Here is a 22,359-nt window from a genome sequence, read left to right as displayed (position 1 = left end):
CGGAAATTTGACTCATCCTCGTGGAAATAATTAGCGGACCATTAATTATTAAATCCATAACATAGAAAGGTCCATGATTTAATTAGGTTCTTACTTTAATTTAATTAGTGGCCCAAACAAAAGTAAAGAGAGGCCCAACACAATAAGAAAAAGAGGAGGCCCAATTGCTCTCTATACCCATCGGCCTCTCTTCCTCTTCAAACACAAAATCCCCAAAATTTATACACAAATCCCTAATCAAAAATTCTCTCTTCCCTCTCTCGGCGGTATCGCCGCTTCACCTGTCGCCGGAGTGCCATCGCCGCCGCTGCTTCATCTCCCTCTCTTTCTTTCTTAGTGGTATCGCCGCCATCCGCCCCGCCTCGCGGTCGCCGCCTCGACACCCAAAAGAAACCTCGCCGCCGCTACCTACTAATCGCCGATCTCTGGGCTCGCACGACCGTGAGCGAGCCTCTGTCGGAGATGTCGAGCCGCCATCGGAAAAGAGGAGGAGCCTTGGCGATTCCGGCAGCAGAGAGGAGGCATCGCCTCCTTCTCCCTCTCTCGGCCGTGGCTTGTAGCTGCTCCGCCGAGCTCCTCAGAGTCCCGCCGTTATCGGTTAACTCTACAATTAAGCTAAGTTCCTTATCCTACTACTTGTTTCGCTTGTGGTTTTTAATTCGGCAGTAGCCAAATAGTTTTGAAAATTGGGATGTTGGCTTTCATAGAAGAGCTACTGCAGTTCCTACATTTCTTGTGGAAATCTGAGTTCCTAGTTCTGGCAGTCATGATTTCTATGTGAAACTTGATTGTTGAGCATGATTATTCGAACAAAAGCAGGGGTGTGTTTGTGTTATGTTGATTGTGGTTCTTAAGTTGTGGTGACTCTATATGATGACATGAGAATCGATTGGAAGAAAAAAAAAGTGGGGTGTATTACCTCTGGGAAAACGATGGAGTGGCTGTCCTAGCTGTTGTTCACTACTTGCTCCACTCTCTACTCTCTGTTTTTGCTGAAATTTTGAAGTGTGTGTGAAAGGGAGTTGAATGGGGTGTGGAGGGAATTTTATAGGCTGATTGTGGTGTACTTGTGAGGCCTTAAATGGCTGTTGTATCACTTGTTGTTATGCTGCAGAATATCTCACTTTTAGTGATCCCATTGTCTCTCCTCCATGGCTGCAAAACTTGTATTTTATGGGTACCTAGTACTAGTTATTAATTGGGGTTGTTTGATTGCAGAGAGGCAGGGTTTGTTGTGCCAAGGGGCTGCATTAGTGAAGAGTTTTGCAGGCTGGAAATCCCCTTTTTGGGCAAGTTCTTGGTCTTCAAGGAAAAAGGAAGGTTGTTTTCTTCCCCTCCATAAGTGTTCCATTAATTATTCTTGTCCCATGGATATTAAAGCTTGTTTATATATTGCAGGTGAGAGGAAAACTTAGCTCCCATCCGGCTGCACTTCGAGTGGGCTCAGTTTCGCCGACTGGCCGACGGGCTGCCCGAAACGGGCCCTAATCGGGCCTGGAGAAAAAAAGGCCGAAAAGCACTCCACATTTTATATATTTTTCCTTCCATGATTTTCTTTCTTTGGGGACTTAATCCGTGTAATCTATTTCATTAGTTGTTCATTAATCAAGCTTTGTTCCAAATATTGTAGTATTTGAAAATTAGTTGTTCGCTTATTGTATAAGAAATGCTACTAAAAAAAAATCCTGATATTCTACAATGTAAGTTTCAATTGTTCAGTTCATTTGATCACTTAGCTCTTACTCGCAACTAAAAAGAATTAAATCTCATAACAAGGGCTCGAGTTCCAAATAACTCTTCGTGAAAAGAGAACTTACATCTTTAGTTCGACAATAACAAAACGAAAGAAAGGAAATAAGGGTGCGGGTATTACAACTCCGAAACTCAACCACCGTCTTCATCAAAGGTGGAGTACACCGAGAATGAAAAAGCAATGTTGTTGATCTTGTTGCCTAGTCTCAAGGATCTCATCTAATCTTTGAGTATTTTTTCAATTCCAAGCCACCCCCTGTGTAGGGTTTGGAGGCTTTTTTTAGGGAATTGATTGAGTATGATTGCTGCCTTGGCTATGTTGGTTTGTATGCTCCTCTATGATGAAGTTTTTCTGAGAGTAAAGCATGCTAATCTATGTATTCTCTGCATTGGTTGGATTATTGTGAATTTAGCCACCCCTGTGATGGCTTGGAGGCTCTGATTTGCAATTTTTGTGGCCTTTGAATAGTTTGTTGGCTCTGATTTTGTGTTATTGCTCTTCTGTGATGAAGTTTTTCTGAGAGTAAAGCATGCTAATCTATGTATTCTCTGCATTGGTTGGATTATTGTGAATTTAGCCACCCATGTGATGGTTTGGAGGCTCTGATTTGCAATGTTTGTGGCCTTTGAATGGTTTGTTGGCTCTGATGTTATGTTATTACTCCTCTGTGATGAAGTTTTTCTGATGATAAGCCACCCCTGTAATAGGTTTGGCCTTTAAACAAAACACACACACCTACATCACTTACACCTGGAATTCATACAAAATGCAGCTTATAGAGCTGTAATGCAGCCTAGTTACCCTAACCCAAAATGCAGGCTATAACCCCAAAAAACAAGTTTACATCCTAAACACCAACCTATTTTAATGCTTATACTGTAAACCCCATGACCCAAGTGGCCTATCTAGAAACCTAAAATATTGCTTAGATGCCCTATGTTATATGAGGCACCCACATCATTCTCAGAGAGTAGTAGATACTCCAAGTTTTCCCTTACCAGATTCTCTTCAACTTCAAGTGAGGTAGGAAGCCCCACTGTCCTACTCAACCTATCTTTGTTCAAGTGGGAGACTTTGTAGTTGTTGCCCCCATGGACTTCTAGGATCTTGCTGAAACAACTTTGCAATGTTAAGAAAACATTGTTCAGAGTTTGTGGTGTGATTTCCTCAAAAGAACTCCAAACATTACCCAACAATTCATCTATATTGGTGGCTTGTTTGTCATCTTGTAGTGATTGTATGGCCCTAAAAAAGCTAGGGTCCAATGCATTGGTGTCTGGAGAGTTGGCTGGTTGGCTTATTAGATGGAACTGAAAACCATCTGAACTTGCAAGAGCCTCAAATTGTAAGTCAGAGAATTTCAGGTGGGGTTTGACATTATCTTGTTGGATATATATCTTCTTGCTTGCATTGGGTCGCCACTTAGCCTTGATTGTTCGAAAAATCAGTGCATGATGTATGAATGAATGATTGAATGACTAAGTGATGACATTACTGATAAGTAGAATTCTAAGCCTTGGTTACTGGTCAGTGTGTCGTGAATTACATGTATTATCTGCAAAAATAGTTGCTTAAGTGCGCAGGATAAAAGGGTCCAAGTCAGTAGGAGACAGTTCAGACGACACAGGTGAAAAGAGCGCTAGAAGAATGCAATACTGACCAGGATGCATGCCAGAGAAAAGGCTCGAGATGGAGAAGAAGGATAGTCGAGATGATCATAAACAAGGGCAGAAAAGTCAAATTGCAAAGGAAGTCTACCCTAAAAGCAAGGGCAAGCCTCCCTATAAAAGAAGCCACTTGGAGAGAGAAAAAGGGTTCCGAGTTCGAAAAATCCAACCACTACACTTACTAGAATTCTCTCTAGAAGATCAGTTCCTTCAGCATCGTCCAGTTATTCTCGTTCCTCTCCACAGCTATGGTCACCTGAAGTCCAGAAGTCTACCGGAGAGCCATCATCCCACCGTTCCAGCCAGTTTATCGTCGTAGTATAGCAGTTTCATCGCCCGGAGTGGCATAAACAATCTTTACTCGCTTTCCAAGTTTAAAGTTGATTTGCTTTCTTCGTTGGATCTGTTGCAAACGTTAATTCTTGTTGCCTTTTCAAGTATTTCGTGAAGATCCGAACGTTTTTAATTATGAAGTTTCTATTTCGCATGTCTCTTTGGTTTGAAGTTGCTTCGTTCTGCCTAGGAAAGTTAGATCTAGTTGTCGCTTTTAATTTCTAAGTGTTTGCATATATTCTCGTTGAGTATTCTAGATCTGCAGTTGTTGATTGAAGTTTTTAGTGATGTTTCAGTTTAAGTTTTCGTGCATGAGTTTTATGTTTTACGTTGTCGTCACCACCTTGCATGTTAGCCAGTAGGAGTAATCTGCAGTTTAGCCGTTAATCTTAAGTTTAAGCTTTTTGATCGATGGATCTTGTGTTTAAATTTGTTGATCTGAGTTCATCCATCGATTTTGAGTTCATGTAATTTCTGTTGATACTTGTTGAAGAAGAAAACATCACAATCTACTTTTGCTCTGGACCACTTTTGCTTTTTGGTTACTTTTTGCTTTTGTCTTTTACTTTTCAGTTGTACCTTTCAGACCTGTCAGAGTAGCCACCCAGCCACCAAATATACCCTGCTTTCTAGTTTCCTAAATTAGTAATTGTCTACTTTCCACATGTCTCTGAGACACCTTATCCCTTATTCTCACAAACACAACCACATGTCTGTAATTTTCACGCCCACTAGTCAGTAGAGTACCATCTTTAATTTCCGTCTAGGTAGAATCTCAACCCAAGCGTGGTAGCTAACCAAAACCACCCAGGAGTATCACCCCAGTTATCTAAACTTGTCCATCCTTTTGGGATTCGACCCTTACCTCCACTATACTAGCCAGTAGAAGTGGGTTGAGGAATTTGTTTGATGTGTCAGGTTCCGGTTGTCGTGCCAACGACTCAGCTAGGTTGAGATTTTCGTCCTGATCAGTTGAACGCACTCCTTTAATTTAACACAACACATGAAAACCCGAACCACAACAGTATCAATTACCAATGTCCGATAGTATTGTGAAACAAAAAAAATGTACATACCTGATCAAGAGACACTCTCTCATGGCTTCCTTGTGAACTGATGGGATAGGCTTTGTCTCAAGTGTCCTTCTTGGCCTATTCTTTGACTTCCTTTTGGCTCGAATTTGTTGTGTGAATAGAAATATACATATTTTACCATCAAAGATGGACCGCCCATCATTGCCAAATTGTGGCCTACTTATAGCACACATGAACATCACTTTAGTGATGAATCTTTTTGACGTACAAGACCTGTAAGGCTCATCCTCATCCGGCAACATGTAGTATCTATCTGAAGCCTTTGTCATGTAGAACCATTTCTCAACGATATGAACTGTGTTGTGCATTGCATGATAAAGAAGCTTACCTTCAGCTATAGTTGGTTGAATATGAGTAAGACACCATCTCATTCTAGCAATTTTGTTTGCTTCAGTGAATGCTAGCTTTATGACATTTGTATGTGGTCTTATCTGGTTATCCTTCACCCATATACCAACTGTGGACTTGATAACTTTCATCTTAATAGCAAGTTTTCTTATTGATGATCTCTCAAGCACAGACAAGTGTCTAAACTTATCTTCATCAAGAATTACTTTACCTTTTTTCTTACTATATCCTGATGCTTTGCATGTCATGACAACAAGCTCCCCATTTTCAATTTGATGTTTGGCTAACCTCCATAAGTCCTTGCATGCACTTTGAATTTTTTGGCTGCCTTTTCAAATGAACCATGTGGAAGTGCTCCAGCACGGCATTGCTGTTGAAGGAACTGCACAATAAGGTTCTTTTTTTGGCTGCTCAAACTCACAGAGGCCCTCAGCCCTTGCTCTTGTGTTGACTCTTGATTCTGCTCCCCTGCTCCATCTCTTGCTCTATCTTCATTGCCCTATGATGAGAATTTTTTGAGGGTAATTTAGCTATAAATATGTTTGCTTTGTTTTTGGTAGGTGGAATTGAAGTCTTTGATAGTAATGGTGGAGTGAATATATTTATAGGTGTAGTTTAACTTTTGAATGGTTTTAGATTTTTCCCTCCATGGGATTGTAATGTTTCCCTCCTTAATTTGGAGTTTAAGTTAGTGAAAAAGTTGTTGGTTCCCTCTTTAAATTTGTTTGAGATGTGATGGCCGATGCACTCCTTCACATGTGTTAATCAACTTTTTTTAAGGTTGACAGCAGGTTTAATAAATTTAAGTAAGAGATTAATCAAATTGAAATATTAAAAACCATAAGTTTAAATACTTAAGTGAATTTGACTTACAAGTTAAAAAGAAACATCTTTTACCTACACCAACTCACTTCATTTATTACACACTACACCAACTCACTTCATTTATTACATATTCCACCAATTTCTTAAAATCCGTGTCATAACTAATTCTAACTCCTAAACTGGGACAGAAGGAGTATCGAACAAATAGTTTTGATAACTCAGTAACTTTATTTAGCTATCAAATATAAAATTAAGATAAATTACCTAGTTGAAACTATGATAATTATCATAATTGTATACGTCCCTAGCTTTCTAGGTTTTTCTCCGCCGTCATCTCCTTTTGTTTTTTCCTTCTTCGTGAGTATTGTGATTGTCTTAAATTTTCAGTTGCTACTGTTCTCATCCAATCAATTGCATTTACTTCAGCCTAAGAGAGCGCAAATCTTGAAAGGAAGTATGTTAATCTGTCTATGGATGATGATGAAGATTAAGTTTTTGATGTGGATGCAGAGGATTTGGTTGATGAAAAAAACTTTGAATTATGTATCGTGGGAAGATTCTGAAGGAACTAGCAGCGGAAGCGTGTCGAATTGAATTCAAACAAATAAATCACATAAAAATCAGATCTATTTAACAGATTATTTAGAAAAAATTCTATTCGCATAATTTTCACATGTATCATGCTCATAACTTGAATCAATTATGCTTTAAGTATAATTGAAACCTAAAACATGCTTTTCTACGGAGCAGAAATAATACCTTATTAATTCTCCAAAGAATTAACGATGGCTAGCGACTTCTCCACGTGACGCTTTGAATACTAAACAACGGATCTTCTCTCTGGTTCCTGAACTGTACTCCAATATCAGTGTGGGCTGATCTCACCGGAATACTAGGACTTAAATAAGAGAGACAGAAATTCGACTCCACGGAGGAGAGGAAATTTCGACCACCACTATAAGGGGGGCGAAAATTTTAATGATTAAAATTGTGATAATTCTGTCTCCTTTATTCTCCTATTTATATTAAGTTCCTTTTGGGCCCAGACAGGGATCTATGGAAGGTTTTGGATATGGGCTCATCCAATTCACTATTTACTAATTAAATTGAACCCACAATTTAATACAAGCTTTAATTGGAATATTACGAGCAGCCACTACAGAAGTAATATTGAACTCTCTCCATCCAAATCCGAAACTATAAGTAATCCGGGTTTCCATTTTAACTTTCATTTCCCGCGCTTAAGATAAAAATGTCCATTAATTAATTAATGTCTGCTATGGACTTAATTAATTAACTTCTTATTAATTCTAAGAGTGGACTTAGCATGAAACGATTATTTATTATTCTTAGAGTAATCAAACTCCAACTAGCTAGGTTCCGAATAATAAAACCTTGTTTCGCGCTCCTCTTGAGAACATTATCAAACGAGACTCACCTCGCGCACGATTCAATATAATAGCAATCCTAGCACCGCTAGATATTAATAACTACTACCTAATATATCAGGATTATTGGGTTGCGAAAAACCCGCATCATTTGATAAGTCGAAGTAATGCATAATCAATATCGTATGCTCAATGCTAACCTACATTGATTAAGAAACAAATATTTATCAAGACCTCGTCTTTCAGTAGATAGCACAAAGACTCGTCTTGCTGTTAGATCCGTTCAGTGCTTTACCACACCAATGTCATCTTATTTCAGCAAGGTTTAAAAATATGCGGACTGACATTGCAACCTTTCACGATGGATAGTCTAATTCCGTCTAGGTCGTGAAATTCTTCTTTTTCATTGTTTAGGACTGACCGTGTTACCTTAAAGTGGACGTCGCCCACAATCGGTCTACTAAAACAAAGACTTAGACTTTGTTAAGTTAAGTTATACATTTAAACATGCAATTAACATCCATTAAATGTAATACATAACAACATTATGATAAAAAATAATCTGTTTTATTCCTTGGAAAATAAAATAAGAGTTTTACAGTATTCAGTCACTCGAAACGTAATTTCTATTATACAAACTCTAACAGATTCATGGATGGGGCTTTGATCAAATTGGAAGCTATTAAACAGTTTATGAAAATGCTATGGCGTTCATCCAAGAATGTAAGTAATACAGACTTGGGAAATTCCCTTTTTCAATTCCGCTTACATTGTCGGAGGGATTTCGATAGAGCAATTGAAGGGGGTCCATGGACTTTCAAAAATAGAGTGTTAATATGGGCTCCCTTGAATCCAAAATTTCCAGTTGCAAGCATGTCCCTCTTTCTAATGGATATATGGGTTCGAGTTTGATAAGTCGTATTCTCAGCCTTGGTTACTGGTCAGTATGTCGTGAAATGCATGTATTATCTGCAAAACAGTTGCTCAAGTGTACAGGATTAATGGATCCAAGTCAGTAGGAGACGATACAGGCGACGCAAGCCAAAAGGGCGCTGGAATGGTGCAATACTGATCAGGATGCATGGCAGAGAAAAGGCTCGAGATGGAGAAGAAGGATAGCTGGTATGATCATTACCAAGGGCAGAAAAGTCAAAACATGAAGGAAGTCTACCCTAAAAGCAAGGGTAAGCCTCCCTATAAAAGAAGCCACTTGGAGAGAGAGAAGGAGTTCGCCTTTAGAGTCCAGCCACCACTCTTAGTTAGAATTCTCTCTAGAAGATCAGTTCCTTCAGCATTATCCAATCTCTCGTTCCTCGCCACAACCATGGTCACTTGACGTCTAAGAGTCTGCCGGAGAAGTCATCAGTCCGCCGTTCCAGCCAGTTATCGTAGTAGTGTAGTAGTATCATCGCCCGAAGTGGCCAAACAATCGTTACTTTGCTTTCTAGTTTAATCCTTACTTGTTTTCATCGTTGGTTTTGTTGCAAACACTCATCGCTGTTGCTCTTTCAAAGTACTTTGTTATTTTCCAACATTTACGTTATGAAGTTTCTATTTCACATGTCGCTTTGGTTCGAGTTTGCTTCATTCTGCCTAGGAAAGTTAAATCTAGTTATTGTTTTTAATTTCTGAGTGCTTTCTTATCTGGAGTTGTTGATTTGAAGTTGCAGTTACGTTTAGTCAAATTTCTGTGTATGAGTTTCTTTTCTACGCCGTGATTACCACCTTGCATGTCAGTCAGTAGAAGTAAAGTTGCAGTTTCACCGTTTAATTTAAGTTTGAGTATTTTAATCGATGGATCTTGAGTTTGAATTTATGAATCTGAAGTTAGTCATGGTGTTTGTGTTCATATGATTTTTGTCAATACTTGGTGAAGAAGAAAACGTCAAAATCAACTTTAGTTGGACCTCTTTTACTTTTAAGTTACTTTTGCTTTTGTTCCCTACTTTTCAGTTGTACTATCCAGACCTGTCAGAGAGCCCCCAGCCACCAGATACACCTTGTTGTCTAATTTGCCTCTTTTAGTAACTGTCTACTTTCCATATGTCTCTGAGACGCCTTGTCCCCTACTTTCACGAACACCACCACATGCTTGTTATTTTCACGCCTACTAGTCAGTAGAGTGCCACCTTTATTTCTTGTCTAGGTAAAATCTCAACCCAAGCGTGGTAGCTAACCAAAACACCCAGGAAAGTCACCGCAGTTGTCAAAACGTGTCCATCCTCGTGGGATTCGACCCTTACCTCCATTATACTAATCAGTAGAAATGGGTTGAGGAAACTTGTTTGAAGCCAGGTCCCGGTTGTCATACCAACGACTCAACTGGGTCGGGAATCTCTTCCTGATCAGTTGGATACACTCCAAATTACATACGAAAAACTAGGGAAAGAACCAAAAGAAGGCTATCAGAGTTTTTAATATGCCTGCAGCCTTCAGATCGGATAAGATGTGTTGTCACATAAGGAAGTTTCTTGGTGGTTATGTGTACGTGGATGAGCATAGCTTCTCTGGGGAAAAGCAAGAATTTATCAGGATGCGGGTTTCGTTGGATGTTCGGAAGCCCATCAAAAAGACAATGAAGCTGAGATCGACAGGTGTGCAAACTTTTCAGATTGATTTCAAGTATGAGCGGATTCCGTCATTTTTCTTTCATTGTGGTCGTATCGGCCACTCGGATAGAGGCTGCGACATGTTAGCAGATATTGGCCTTCGGGACAGAAACATTGTGATGAACTATGGTCCCAGTCTAAGAATCTCCTTTGGCCCCAAGAGCAACATCGAGGAAGATGAGTGCGTGAAGGATGGAGATGCTTATAAGGGGAGTGTTGATGAGGTGCATGAGACCGGTAGTCGAGTTATCGTTCAAAGAGGCGAGGAAGACACAACACGAAAGAATGGGGATGAAGGTCGAGTAAAATCTAACCAAATTACTAATCCTTTATTTCTTGATGAGAATGAGGATGTTGAGATGACTTCGGCTGTGGATGCCAAGCGAAAGAGGGCTGAAAAAGGTGTGGTCTTAAAGCCAATTGATCTGTATAAGAAGAACAATGAAAGTAACGGTGCAGTAGTTTCAAAAAATGAATTATCGGCGAGTCCTGGGGTCCAGGCCCGCCGGTCCCAATGAGTACGTTAAGTTGGAACTGTCGGGGGCTTGGCAACCCTGCGACAGTTCGTGAACTAAAGGACATTGCCACATTTTGTTTTCTTAATGGAGACAAAAATTGATAGAGGTCGTGTGGAAATTGTGAAATCACATATTGGTTTTGAAGGTGGTCTGATCATCGATAGAGTGGGTATTGGTGGAGGCTCAGTGATGTTTTGGAGAAAGAACGATACAGTCACGGTCCTAAGTTATTCGAGAAATTATATCGATATTATAGTTAAGCTTGACGGTGAAGAGCCTTGGCGCCTTACTGGTTTCTATGGTTTTCTGGAGGCATCTCGACGTAGAGATTCTTGGAATTTGATTAGAAGGATAAAGGATATATCGATGCTCCCTTGGGTGTGCCTAGGGGACTTTAACGATCTCTTATCGCCGATTGAGAAACGAGGAAGGAGGGAAATCTATTTGTCCAATTGTGAAGGTTTTCGACAAGCGCTTGATTATGGTGAATTGATAGGCATTGAGAGTCGAGGATATTCGTTTGCTTGGGAAAGAGGTCGAGACACAGATAATTGGGTTGAGGAGAAACTCGACAGGGCAGTGGCGTGTCCGAATCGGAGGAGGAAACATCGTCTTGCTATTGTTGAACATTTAGCCACAGCTACATCAGATCATATTCCGATCCTTCTGCATCCAAGCTCGCTGGTATATGTGGTGAAGGTTAAACCTTTCCGTTCTGAGAATTTATGGATTCGTGAAACAGAATGCAAGGAAATAGTGGAAAAGGCCTGGAACTCGTTGTTAAGCAACCAAAACTTAGAGAAAATAAATATTTGTGGTCATGCACTTCAAACTTGGGGGGATTCCTTATCCAAGCAGTTTCATGAGAAGATCAAGGAGAGTAAGAGGCAAATGTCAGCTCTGAGAGGAAGATGTGATGTGGAAGGGAGAAGACGGTTTATGGAGGCTCAACTTTTATACTCGAATACTCTCGTAAGGCAAGAAATCTTTTGGAGACAAAGGGCAAAACAACACTGGCTTCGGGATGGTGACCGCAATTATAAGTTTTTTCATGCGAAGGCATCTGCTAGAAAAAAGAAAAACACTATATCCCAATTGAATGACGACAATGGTGTGTGGAGCTCTTGGAAAGATGGTTTGGGGTAGTAATTTCTGATTATTTCTCCAATTTATTTAGTGCCCAGCAAGTGGCATGTGAGTTAGTGGTTGATGCGGTGGTTGGTCGGGTGGCTCCATCAGATAATGCATTATTGATCGAGGAGGTAGCTGAGGTGGAGATAAAGCAGACAGTTTTCTCTATGCACCCAGACAAGGCTCCAGGTCCCGACGGAATGAATCCTAGTTTTTTCCAGACCTTTTGGCATATTATTGGTAGAGATGTTGTCGAATCGTGTGTTCAAATCCTTAACTCTGAATCTTTACCCAGAGATCTTAATGACACATTTGTTACGCTGATTCCTAAAAAGGGAAGGGTAGAGACCATAGTAGATTTTAGGCCTATCACCTTATATAATATCCTATACAAGATCATTTCGAAGGAGCTTGCAAACAGGCTGAAAAGGATCCTTGACAAAGTGGTTTCAAAATCACAAAGCGCTTTCATTCCCGAAAGGTTGATTACAGATAACGTTCTTCTTGCATTTTGAATCAATGCACCGTTGGAACACAAAGTCTATCCCAAGCTGCCTAATGAATTTTCTTTCTATTTTCCGTATCTCGCCGCTACCATCGCCGCCCTTTTGAATCAATACCGTTTGAGCATCCATCTCAAACCCTAAAGGAGGTATGGGTTTCCGAAAATTAAAAGAATTTAATATCTCGATGTTGGGAAAGCAGCTATGGAGATTGATTGAGAATCCTGACTCGTTACTTGGACGGGTTCTTAAAGCTCGATTTTTTCCTCGACAAGGGATTCTTGGAAATGTTGGTAATCAAAGCTCGTTTTGGAGTGGGTTAGTGGCAGCCAAAGATCGTCTGAAGGCAAGCTTTAGGAAACACATTGGTGATGGAAGAGAAACGCCCATTTATGGGGGAAATTGGTAGCCGAGTGTCGATAAACTCCATCCAATCTCAAGTAGAGACAATCGATTTCGTAATGCTATGGTGTCAGAAATTGTTCTTTGAGGGGACACATGTATGCAACATAGATGTTGCTGTGTTCGAGAGCCAAAGAAAAGTTGGTTGTGGGGCGGTTGTTCAAAATTTTGAAGGGACGGTGGTAGCGGCGAAGCGTGGACAGGCTGGAAGGATGGCTGACCCATCTATGGCCGAGCTCCTTAGCTTGAGAGAGGTGCTGAGTTGGATCAAAAGAGAGGGATGGAAGGAGATAGAGTTTGAGATGGATGCTCAAACGGTAGTACTCGCAGTGACAAGTTTACAAAAGGATGAATCTATCTTTGGGGCAGTAGTAGAAGATTGTCGTCAGCTTTTGAAAGAGGTCTCTGGATCCTCTCTATGAGGTTCGTAAGGCGATCAGCGAATCAAGTTGCCCATACGCTTGCTCGGACATCGGGTTCTATAGCTGAGAGCAAGTTTTGGTTGAATTGCAATTCCTATTTTTATTAGCGATGTAATCGTTATGAATTTAATTGAATAATATCTTACATTTGGTGTAAAAAGAAAAAACTATCATAATTGTATCATATTTAGTCAAAATATAACCTAACGATTAAACAATGCATGCTCAATGCACGAACAAATTTGTTAATTCATTTCTTTAGAACTGTTTCACATATGCACAACATATCTATTAGCATAATGAAATTATTTTATTTCAAACTTATACCAAAATTTGTATATCTAGCTAACTTTTTTTTTTATGAATAATTAATCATTTTAGTGTATCTAGCTACCTTTAACCCAAGTCGCAATACAGAATCACCATGTCTATCTATCTCTCCATCTTCCTCCATACCTCCCTTCCAACTACACAAGAATAGTCAGTGGCGGACCTACTCTGAGCCATGGGGACTCATGGAACCCCCAGAAATTTTTAGGTATTAGTATATGTATATTAATGCTTTTAACAATTATCCCAGTAGTGCAGTTGGGCTTCCTTCTATGCCTTCAGTGCAGAGTGCCGAGATTGGTGAGAGTGAGAGTTTGATTCCCAACAAGGCATAGTTTTATTTTGCTCCACGTCACTCTATTTTACTGATTCTTCTTACATATAAATGTCTTTATTTTCCTAATTTACATTTGACTTGAGTTTGATTCTTACAAATATTTTATTTTTATATACACATTTGAGAGTTCGAATCTCACCGTAAAAGCAATTACTATATTTTCTTTCATTTTATATTAATTTTTCTATTTTATATTTTATGCGTTCCTATTTATATCATTTTTTATTTTACGTTTTACATTGCTAATATTAAAAATTTATTTTAAGTCTTTCTTTTCTTCAATAATTTATGTTTTATTTTTAAAAAAAAAAAAACTATTTTTAAACAAAGTTTTTTTTTTACGTTGCATCTATCAACGATCACCTTATATATACCTCTAACTTTTATAATTGATTCTCTTATTCATCGGTGCTAAAAAATACCATAGTACTAGAAACACCGATTTGGAACCCCACCATAAAAATCAGGTGTCCGTAACTGGGAATAGTTACTTTTGGATTTGTGTTTACTTCACTCCCTCCAACCACCTGCAATCCTCCTTTAATATGATGATATAAAACTTTAAGTCAATTCAATTTTAGTGCCGCCTATCTTTTTCCTAATTTATTACGATACATACTATTGTTTCCAAGCTTTACAGGTGTCCTAATCCTACTCGGTAGATGATACATAAAGTCATAAAATTAATTACTTACTAATCGTTACTTAATCCCATTTGCCGCATCAAGAAAAAAATCAATAGTTCAATAATTTTTAAGTTTAATGTAGTTTGAAAATATATACCCTTCGACCCATTAATTATCCACTTTTATTATTTTAGTCCGTCTTCCATTAATAGTCTATTTTCATTTCTTTTACCATTAGTAAACTCTACATTCCACTAATTTCTTCCGCTCACATTTTATTATAAAATTAATATATAAAAATAAGATTTATATTCCACTAACTTTTTGATATCACTTTCTTTTACCTTTCTTAAAAGTCGTATCAGAATTAAAATGGATAATTATTGGAGGACGGAGAGAGTAAGTAAAATTGCCTAATAAGGGCTGCATTACATTTAATGATTTAAATAAGATATTTCATACTCCAATTAGTTAAGATTGCATGCACCAATTATAATTATCTTTATTTTGAAATGCGAAGTTGTTGGTAAATTTACGAAGAGAGCAAATGACCATAGGTCTATACTCCATACTAACACGGCATGCACTACAATTCGACGTCCGGATAAACCGACCATAAATTTTTAGTACTACAATTTTATATTAACATTAAAGCATAAAAGAGGACTGTGACCATTCGCGAGTCGTAGCTGATAGTTTATCAGTAATTAGGCAGATCAATGTGCCTATAGATGAACTATATATTAGTATTCAAATTAATATTGATTTTCATGTATTAAACCTAACCTTGCTAATCGAGATGTTGGCACACACCCATGTTAGACTTAGAGTAGAGTAAATTATTCTAACAAATTGATAAATTCACTCTTCCAGCTTTGGCTTTGTTTTTACCATGTTATAAAAATGAGATTTCACAACCAATGGCATAATGTGTTCGAAAGACCATCTCCAGCTAGCAATGTTGAAAAATAGAGTGCAACACCAAAACCATTGCGTGTGGTTAAGTTGTTCTACTCACGTAAGCTACGACAAAATTAATTGCGTTCGTAAAAGAATCAAAATTGAAGTGTCATTAAATTGAGGACATAATTGTCTAATCTTTTGCTTTTTCTCGAATGCTTTCATTAATTTTAGATATAACTTATACCACCAAGATTAAAGACACCTTTTAAAGCTAATTAGCGTGAATTTATAAACAAATTAGTGTCTCTAATTGACTAAAAAAGTCCTTACACACTCTTTTATTTATTATAGTCTAAGAAACTCGAAAGTAGCATAGTACTCATTTGTTCTGACTATACGTGAGTGACATTATATTTATACCCTCACCGTTTGAACTATTGAAGGACACACAAGTATGACTTCATAACTATTTTTCTTTCTTCATTGTCAAATTTTTAGAGATTCTTGAAATTCATCCTTAAACCCCTCACAAAGTTGACGCTGATGACCAAATTACTAGTAATAACGCCTGAAATCACACAAAATAATAAAGAAAAAACAATGAAACTTGGTTGCAAGAGGATTTGAAAGAAGAAAGATGAAAATTTTAGTAAATAATTTGTTCAAACATATGCAAGTGGGTAGTGATAAAATGCAAACTCTATATATTGTACAAATTTCAAATTTTTCAACAGTGTCAACACAACGTCAACACAATGTAAAATTTCAAGAATTTGTTGTCAACACAATGTTAACCATTGACACTGTTGATATTTTCTGTTGCTGTTATTTTATCATCTGCTGATATTTTTAACGGTCCAGATCATAGTTTGAAATTTGTACAATATTTAGAATTTGCATTGGATTACGTCCCCACGCAAGTGTGCAGTGACATTATTAGTGTATTATACACTTAAAATGTGAGCACCTATCAATATTTTAACTTGGTACGTACAAACCTACCTTGAACAGAAGTGTAGTTGAAAGGGCATTAATGGGGTACATAGCAAGATTAAGTGAAAATTAATTTTGCTCCCATCTATATATTAGACACCACCACCATCCATCAACATCTCAACTCCACAAAACACACATATTCATTTCAAATAGCAAGATGTCTCTGATCACCGACGAAATCAGAGCTGCCGCATCGGAGATGTACCGCGGCGACCACATCTGCCAGGAGAAATCCAAGTTCCTCCTCACCGAAATGGGGCTTCCCAATGGGCTCCTCCCTCTCCGAGACATCATCGAGGTCGGCTACATCAAGGACACAGGCTTCGTGTGGCTCATCCAGAAGAACAAATGCGACCACCGCTTCGAGAAGATCGGGCGGCCCGTGCAGTACGGCGCCGAGGTCACGGCCTACGTGGAGCAGAAGAGGATCAAGAAGCTCACGGGCGTCAAGGCCAAGGAGATGCTGATGTGGCTCACCATATGCGACATCTACATCAACGATCCCCCCACCGGCAAGATCACCTTCAAGAGCCCCACGGGCCTCTCCCGCTCCTTCCCTGTCGACTCCTTTGTGATCGAGGATGGCAGCGCGGCGATCAAGCCCGAGCCTGTCAAGGAGGTTTAGGGTTTGAGATATAGATACATCATTAACTTATCAATGTCGCTCCTCTTTTATTTTCATTTCTAATGTTCTAGCTGAGTGTCATCAACCAGAGCTCTATGTGTTTTTATTTACTTTTTACAATTAGACAAGCACTTTGTCAACATTTTAAGCTAATTATCATTAGACTCTGTTCGGTATCATGTAATTGAGCATGTGAAATTGGAATTGGAATGGGAGTCTTCAATTCCAAATCTACACTTTAAGCTAATTATCATTAGACTCTGTTTAGTATCATGTAATTAGGTATGTGGAATTGGAATTGGAGTCTTCAATTCCAAATCTAATTTTAGTCATGCAAAAAAATTTGGATTTGGAAATGAATTGAGTTACAATTCTAAGTCCACAATTTGAATTGCATACGATCAAAAGTAGATATAATTGGAATTTTAAATAGTTACAAAATTAGGTGTCTTCTCACACACTGCACACAATACACACTGCACACAATACACACACACTTGCACACACAATGCACACAATACACACACTTGCACATACAATGCACACAATACACACACACTTGCACACAATGCACATAATACACACACTACACACACTTGCGCATACACACTACACATGCACATGCAATATATAATTCAATTCCATATCTATTACTCCCTCCGTCCCAAGGAAGATGACCCCTTCCTTGGGCGGCACGGGATTTTATGCAACTGTATTTTGTGTGTTAAGAGAAGAGAGTAAAGTAAGAGAGAGGGAATAAAGTAGAGATAAAGGTGTTTCTATTTTAAGTAATGAGTCATCTTGGTTGGGACAAACTAAAAAGGAAAGTGGGTCATCTTCAATGGGACGGAGGGAGTACTTATTATATCATTTTTACCGAACAAAGAATTCAGAATTAAATTATAATTCAATTTCATACAATTATAATTCAATTATAATTTCGTGTACTGGAATTTTGATTCATAATCAAAATATCTCCGCTTAGAATTTTGATTCATTAATCCATAATTAAATACTAATAGTAGGTAGTTAATAAAACAAGGTCCACTATTTTCTTTTTTGAGAATTATTTGACGTATAGTGGTGACAATGAATAAGGTAGTAGTACAATTTAATACATTCACTAAAGAATAGTGCTGTAAATGATATTTTTATGTTTAGTAGGAGACTCGGAGTACACTTTTTAATGAATAATATTGATATGATTTAGGTTAAATAGTCATTTAAATTATTAAGTTTGATCAAAATCTAGTCTATCCCATAAAATTTGGAAGCTGCTAATTAAATCACAAAGTTTCAGTTTTTCTAGTTTATTCCATGAGTCGAATATTAGGTGGAATCTTTGTTGATGTGGATTGAGATTTAAATCACGAAAAAGTTGCGTGTATAATCAAAAGTGTAATCACATTGAGCTTGATCTTAAAGTTGGATTGAGAGTTCAAGATGGATTTCAATGTAGAGATGCAAGAATTCCACATGAAATTTGACCCATGGGATAAACTAAAAAGATTGAAACTTCGTGATTTAATTAGCGGATTTCAAACTTTATGGAATAGAGTATATTTTGTCCAAACTTAGTGATTTAAATGGCTATTTACCCTATGATTTATTCCCTCACATTAAATCTTTATGCATGTGTACTGATTGAGAAATTCAAAATTTAAACCTTTTAATTGGACAGTGGTTATTATATATAGTTTGTGGGTCCTGTTAGGGTGAGATTTTTGGGCCTAGTTGAGAACTAAGATGCATTTTCAGCCACTTATGTATAATTTTCGCGTGATGTCAACTACAGAGACATTATGTCAACTAGGGGGCATAATTGTCATTTTTGTGCGATGTCAACTACAGAGACATTATGTCAACTACGATGTCAACAACAAATGTTATTTATGTCAACTATTATATCAACAACAACATTTTACAAATAATTAATGTCAACAACAAATATTTTTATGTCAACGACCCATATTATTGTATCAACAACAACGTTTCACATGGAGTATAATATATGTAGATATATGTAGTTGATATTATATTGATGTAGTTGACATGAATTATATATGTAATTGGTATGGATTGTACACATAGTGGCTGTTCGGTTCATGAAACAAAATTGTCTTGAGATGTAGTGTAAAATACACTAAAATAGACCTTGGCTAGGATTAAATTAGTCTTATGTATGATTGTAGAGTAGGGTGGAGAGGAGAATAATGAGTAGAGGGAGATGGACTAATTAGTAGGAGGGGGTGAGGTGAGATGGATAGTCATGAGATTAGGGGAGAAGGAGTCCATTCAAATGGGCCAAAACAGACCTAAATCTACAATTGTTAGCTAAAATTTTGTTAAAAATGTGAATGGAGAAGATAAATGTTATCTTGGGAACCGAACGGGCACATAGTTGACATTATATGTGTATAGTTGACATGAATTGTATATGTAGTTGATATGAATTGTATAGGTAGTTGACATTATATGTGTGTAGTTGACATGAATTGTATATGTAGTTGAAAAAAAAAAATTTAAAAAAAAATTAAAATAATTTTTTTTAATTTTTTTTAAAAAAATTAAAATTAAAAAAAGTATTTATTGAATAAAATATACCATGAAATTACTATTTTGTCCTTTCATAATTAATTAATCTAAAATTTTTTTCTTGTGATAAATTCTGGATCACTCATTTAATAAAAATGTAACTGATAATGCATCTCAATTCTCAATTAGGCTAAAAAATCTCAATTGATCACGAATTTAAACTTTTTGAATGAGAGTTGTCGTGCGGTACACGTGAGCTCCGCTGATTGGAAAAGTTCTAAAACTAAGTTTTCTAATTAAAGAAAATTGGCCACTTTTTGTTTCATGGTTTCTTAATTTTGGACCTAGCAACTAGTAATTCTGTGCAATTAACGCAAATTGCGTTGAAGTGAAGAATTTTGTGCTGTAACAAAAACAGTAAGCTTGCTTACAAAAATTAGGTGAACCGTCAGAATGCTTGCTTATAAAATTGACTAGATTTTGTCTTCTTATAAAGAGACTTCGAGGCTCAAGAGGACCCTGACATAGTCTATACTGTACTGACTATTATTAAGGAACCAAAAGAAAAAAAAATCAAAATTCAAAACAACAAAAATTAAAATCAGTAAAGGAAAATAGGTCAAGTCGTTGAGAAACGCTCTATCCACAAAATAATACCCTGGCTTGCACTATAGTTTGTGTGTATGTCATCAAAGGTAAAACGATCTCAAGTTTACATCTCTATCCTATAAACAAATGTGGGATTTGGGTGAGGAGAATAGAAAATACAATAAGCAAGTCGTCTCTCAAGTTCCCTTTTTTTGTACATGCATATAGATGTTCGTTTGCTCGATTCTTGAACCCATCAAATTCGTTGGTATTTAGCAGTTTGAGATGCACTAGGAAGAAATTATTTTATCTTTGGAGACAATATGTCAATCCAAGAATATCAACCGATCATGATTTGTCTCGTGAAAAGTAAAAAGAATGTAGTACTTTCAAGTGCAGAAACCAAGTTTAAAATCTGAGGCTAAGGAAAGATTAATGATATAACTCAATCTCAATATCAAAACTTGCCCTCTGTTTTATGATAACAGAGTCACTATTTGTATTTTGTGTCATGAAGAATCAGTGCAATATGCCAGGACGAAGCATGCATGTACTAGTTGACATATACTTTTATAAGATTAGAAAATCAGGAAAGATTAATGATATAACTCAATTTCAATATCATGACTAATGGTGTTAGTTTTTGGGGAGCTTTGCACGAATATCAAAAACCTTGTTACCTAATTTGAGGGGAGTAAGAAAGGAAAGAGAAAATTGGATAAAGTAGGAAAGGAAAAGAGAAAAAGTGAGTAAAGTATGAAAGAGAAAAAGAAAAGGTGGATGATACAGACTAAACAGGATAACTCAGCCCAAAAGACTAGCATGTTAGGAGAGATAACTCAATTAGTCTATATACCCCACACCAGTTGTGTTTCACAATCGATGTGGGAATTGAGTCCATAACATTCAACCCTCCTTTACGGGCCAACGTCCTCATTGGTCACGGCTGGTTCTTTGCCAGACCACCACTCCGAGTTCTCGTTAGTCACGGCGGATTCTTTGCCCGGCCACCACTCCGAGTCGGCCCCAAACGTACTCATTGGTCACGGCGAGTTTGTTGCCCGGCCACCACTCCAAGTCGTTTGGGCTCTCAATGAAAGCACCAATTTGTTGTTAGTGAGATTTAGAATATTGAACAAAACAGATAATCTGAAAGTCGTGATAAATCACTTTCAGATCAAATCAATTTCGGTGGTTCTACCAAAATATTTGATCGGATAGAGAAATCAGAACTTTAATATGTTGATATATGAGAATAATCTAGAACCAAAAAAATCGATCAGATTTTGAAGAAGATGAACCAGTGCATCTGTTGAGGAAAAAAACCGAATGAACTGTTTTTCAAAAGGTTTCCGAAATTGCAAATTAGTCCTTCGACTTTCAGAAATTACATTTTCGGATGAATTTCTTACACAACTCGACCCCAGCCAGGGGCTCTGCCCCTTGGACCCCGCTACCCGGGGCCCCTGCCCCCGGACCCCGTCCATCATAATGAATTCAAATAAGCGTGCACTCCGCACTTCCATACTTATATGATGTATCATTATGATAATACTGATCAATCAAGTTAACCCAATTACACTAAAATATCCAATATTTGTTAAGGGAATTCTTCCCTTAACGTACTCGACGATCGATTTGGAGATCGCCGGCAGAGGGACGGAGGTAGTCGCGGGCTTTCCTGACAATCACACCTGAACTAGGGTTCTTTGCAGAAAAGAAAAACAAAGGTAAATAGAGAAAATAAGTTATTTCATTGATGATTAATAAAATAACAATATCTCACTTTTATAGCTAATGACACTAGGGTTGATTCGACCTACGGGAATTAACAAAGAAAACCCAAAAAGGAATTGCTCGACCCAAAAGTGTTAAATTGATGTTCAGCCCAAAACAAATGATAATAAAATAATAAAACAACAATCTAAACAATCTTCCCTTCAAGGTGAGACGTAGTCCCCATACTTGTCTGGTCTTCTTGACACCCTCTTCGGACACAGGCTCCTGGCTGGTAAGCTCGGTGTCTCCTCTCTCTGGCTGGTTGTGTCGAAGTCCAGTTGGTCGTGCTCCTCTGGCAGAGCTTGTGTGCTTGGAGTCGCTTGCGGCTGCTGCACGTCGGGGTTTGAGGTTTCTCCCGTATCAGTGGATAATAATTTAAAGTAAACACTTTACTTATAAATATGACTATTGGTTGTGGACAACCCAAAATGGATCGATGGAGCTATTTTTCATGACAGGAGAGCACTATATAATTCACTCAAAGATCAATTTTCCTTTATATAAAATGTAGTAAAAGATCAAACATAGTAGAAATGAAAGAATAAATAATTGAGATGAATATAATGTATGATAAATGAATGAATTCGATCACAAAAATATCTTAATATAAAAATAACTGCAAAAGGTATAAACACATGAGATAAGGA

The 22,359-nt window shown here is 37.7% G+C and overlaps 2 protein-coding genes and 1 long non-coding RNA gene across 3 annotated transcripts; all 3 read left to right on the top strand.

The window, feature by feature from the left end:
- The first annotated feature begins 222 nt into the window (after nt 1-222).
- Nucleotides 223-1,723, top strand: LOC125224093 (uncharacterized). The gene is made up of 2 exons (XR_007176823.2): nt 223-1,320; nt 1,399-1,723. It is a non-coding gene; the product is annotated as an uncharacterized LOC125224093 (long non-coding RNA).
- Nucleotides 1,724-10,619: 8,896 nt separating this feature from the next.
- LOC125220464 (uncharacterized) lies at nt 10,620-12,181 on the top strand. The gene is made up of 2 exons (XM_089062155.1): nt 10,620-11,512; nt 11,713-12,181. Exons 1-2 carry the CDS (start codon nt 10,620-10,622, stop codon nt 12,179-12,181), a joined length of 1,362 nt encoding a protein of 453 aa, XP_088918281.1.
- Nucleotides 12,182-16,290: 4,109 nt separating this feature from the next.
- LOC125217604 (uncharacterized) lies at nt 16,291-17,033 on the top strand. The gene has a single exon (XM_048119125.2). It carries the CDS (start codon nt 16,343-16,345, stop codon nt 16,808-16,810), a length of 468 nt encoding a protein of 155 aa, XP_047975082.1. The 5' UTR covers nt 16,291-16,342; the 3' UTR covers nt 16,811-17,033.
- Nucleotides 17,034-22,359: the final 5,326 nt, after the last annotated feature.

The sequence above is a fragment of the Salvia hispanica genome, chromosome 1, assembly GCF_029641045.1.
Source record: "Salvia hispanica isolate PSC_SH4W2 chromosome 1, Shi_PSC_v1, whole genome shotgun sequence".
Taxonomy (NCBI): Eukaryota; Viridiplantae; Streptophyta; class Magnoliopsida; order Lamiales; family Lamiaceae; genus Salvia; species Salvia hispanica.
This window is presented reverse-complemented; position numbering and strand designations above follow the sequence as displayed.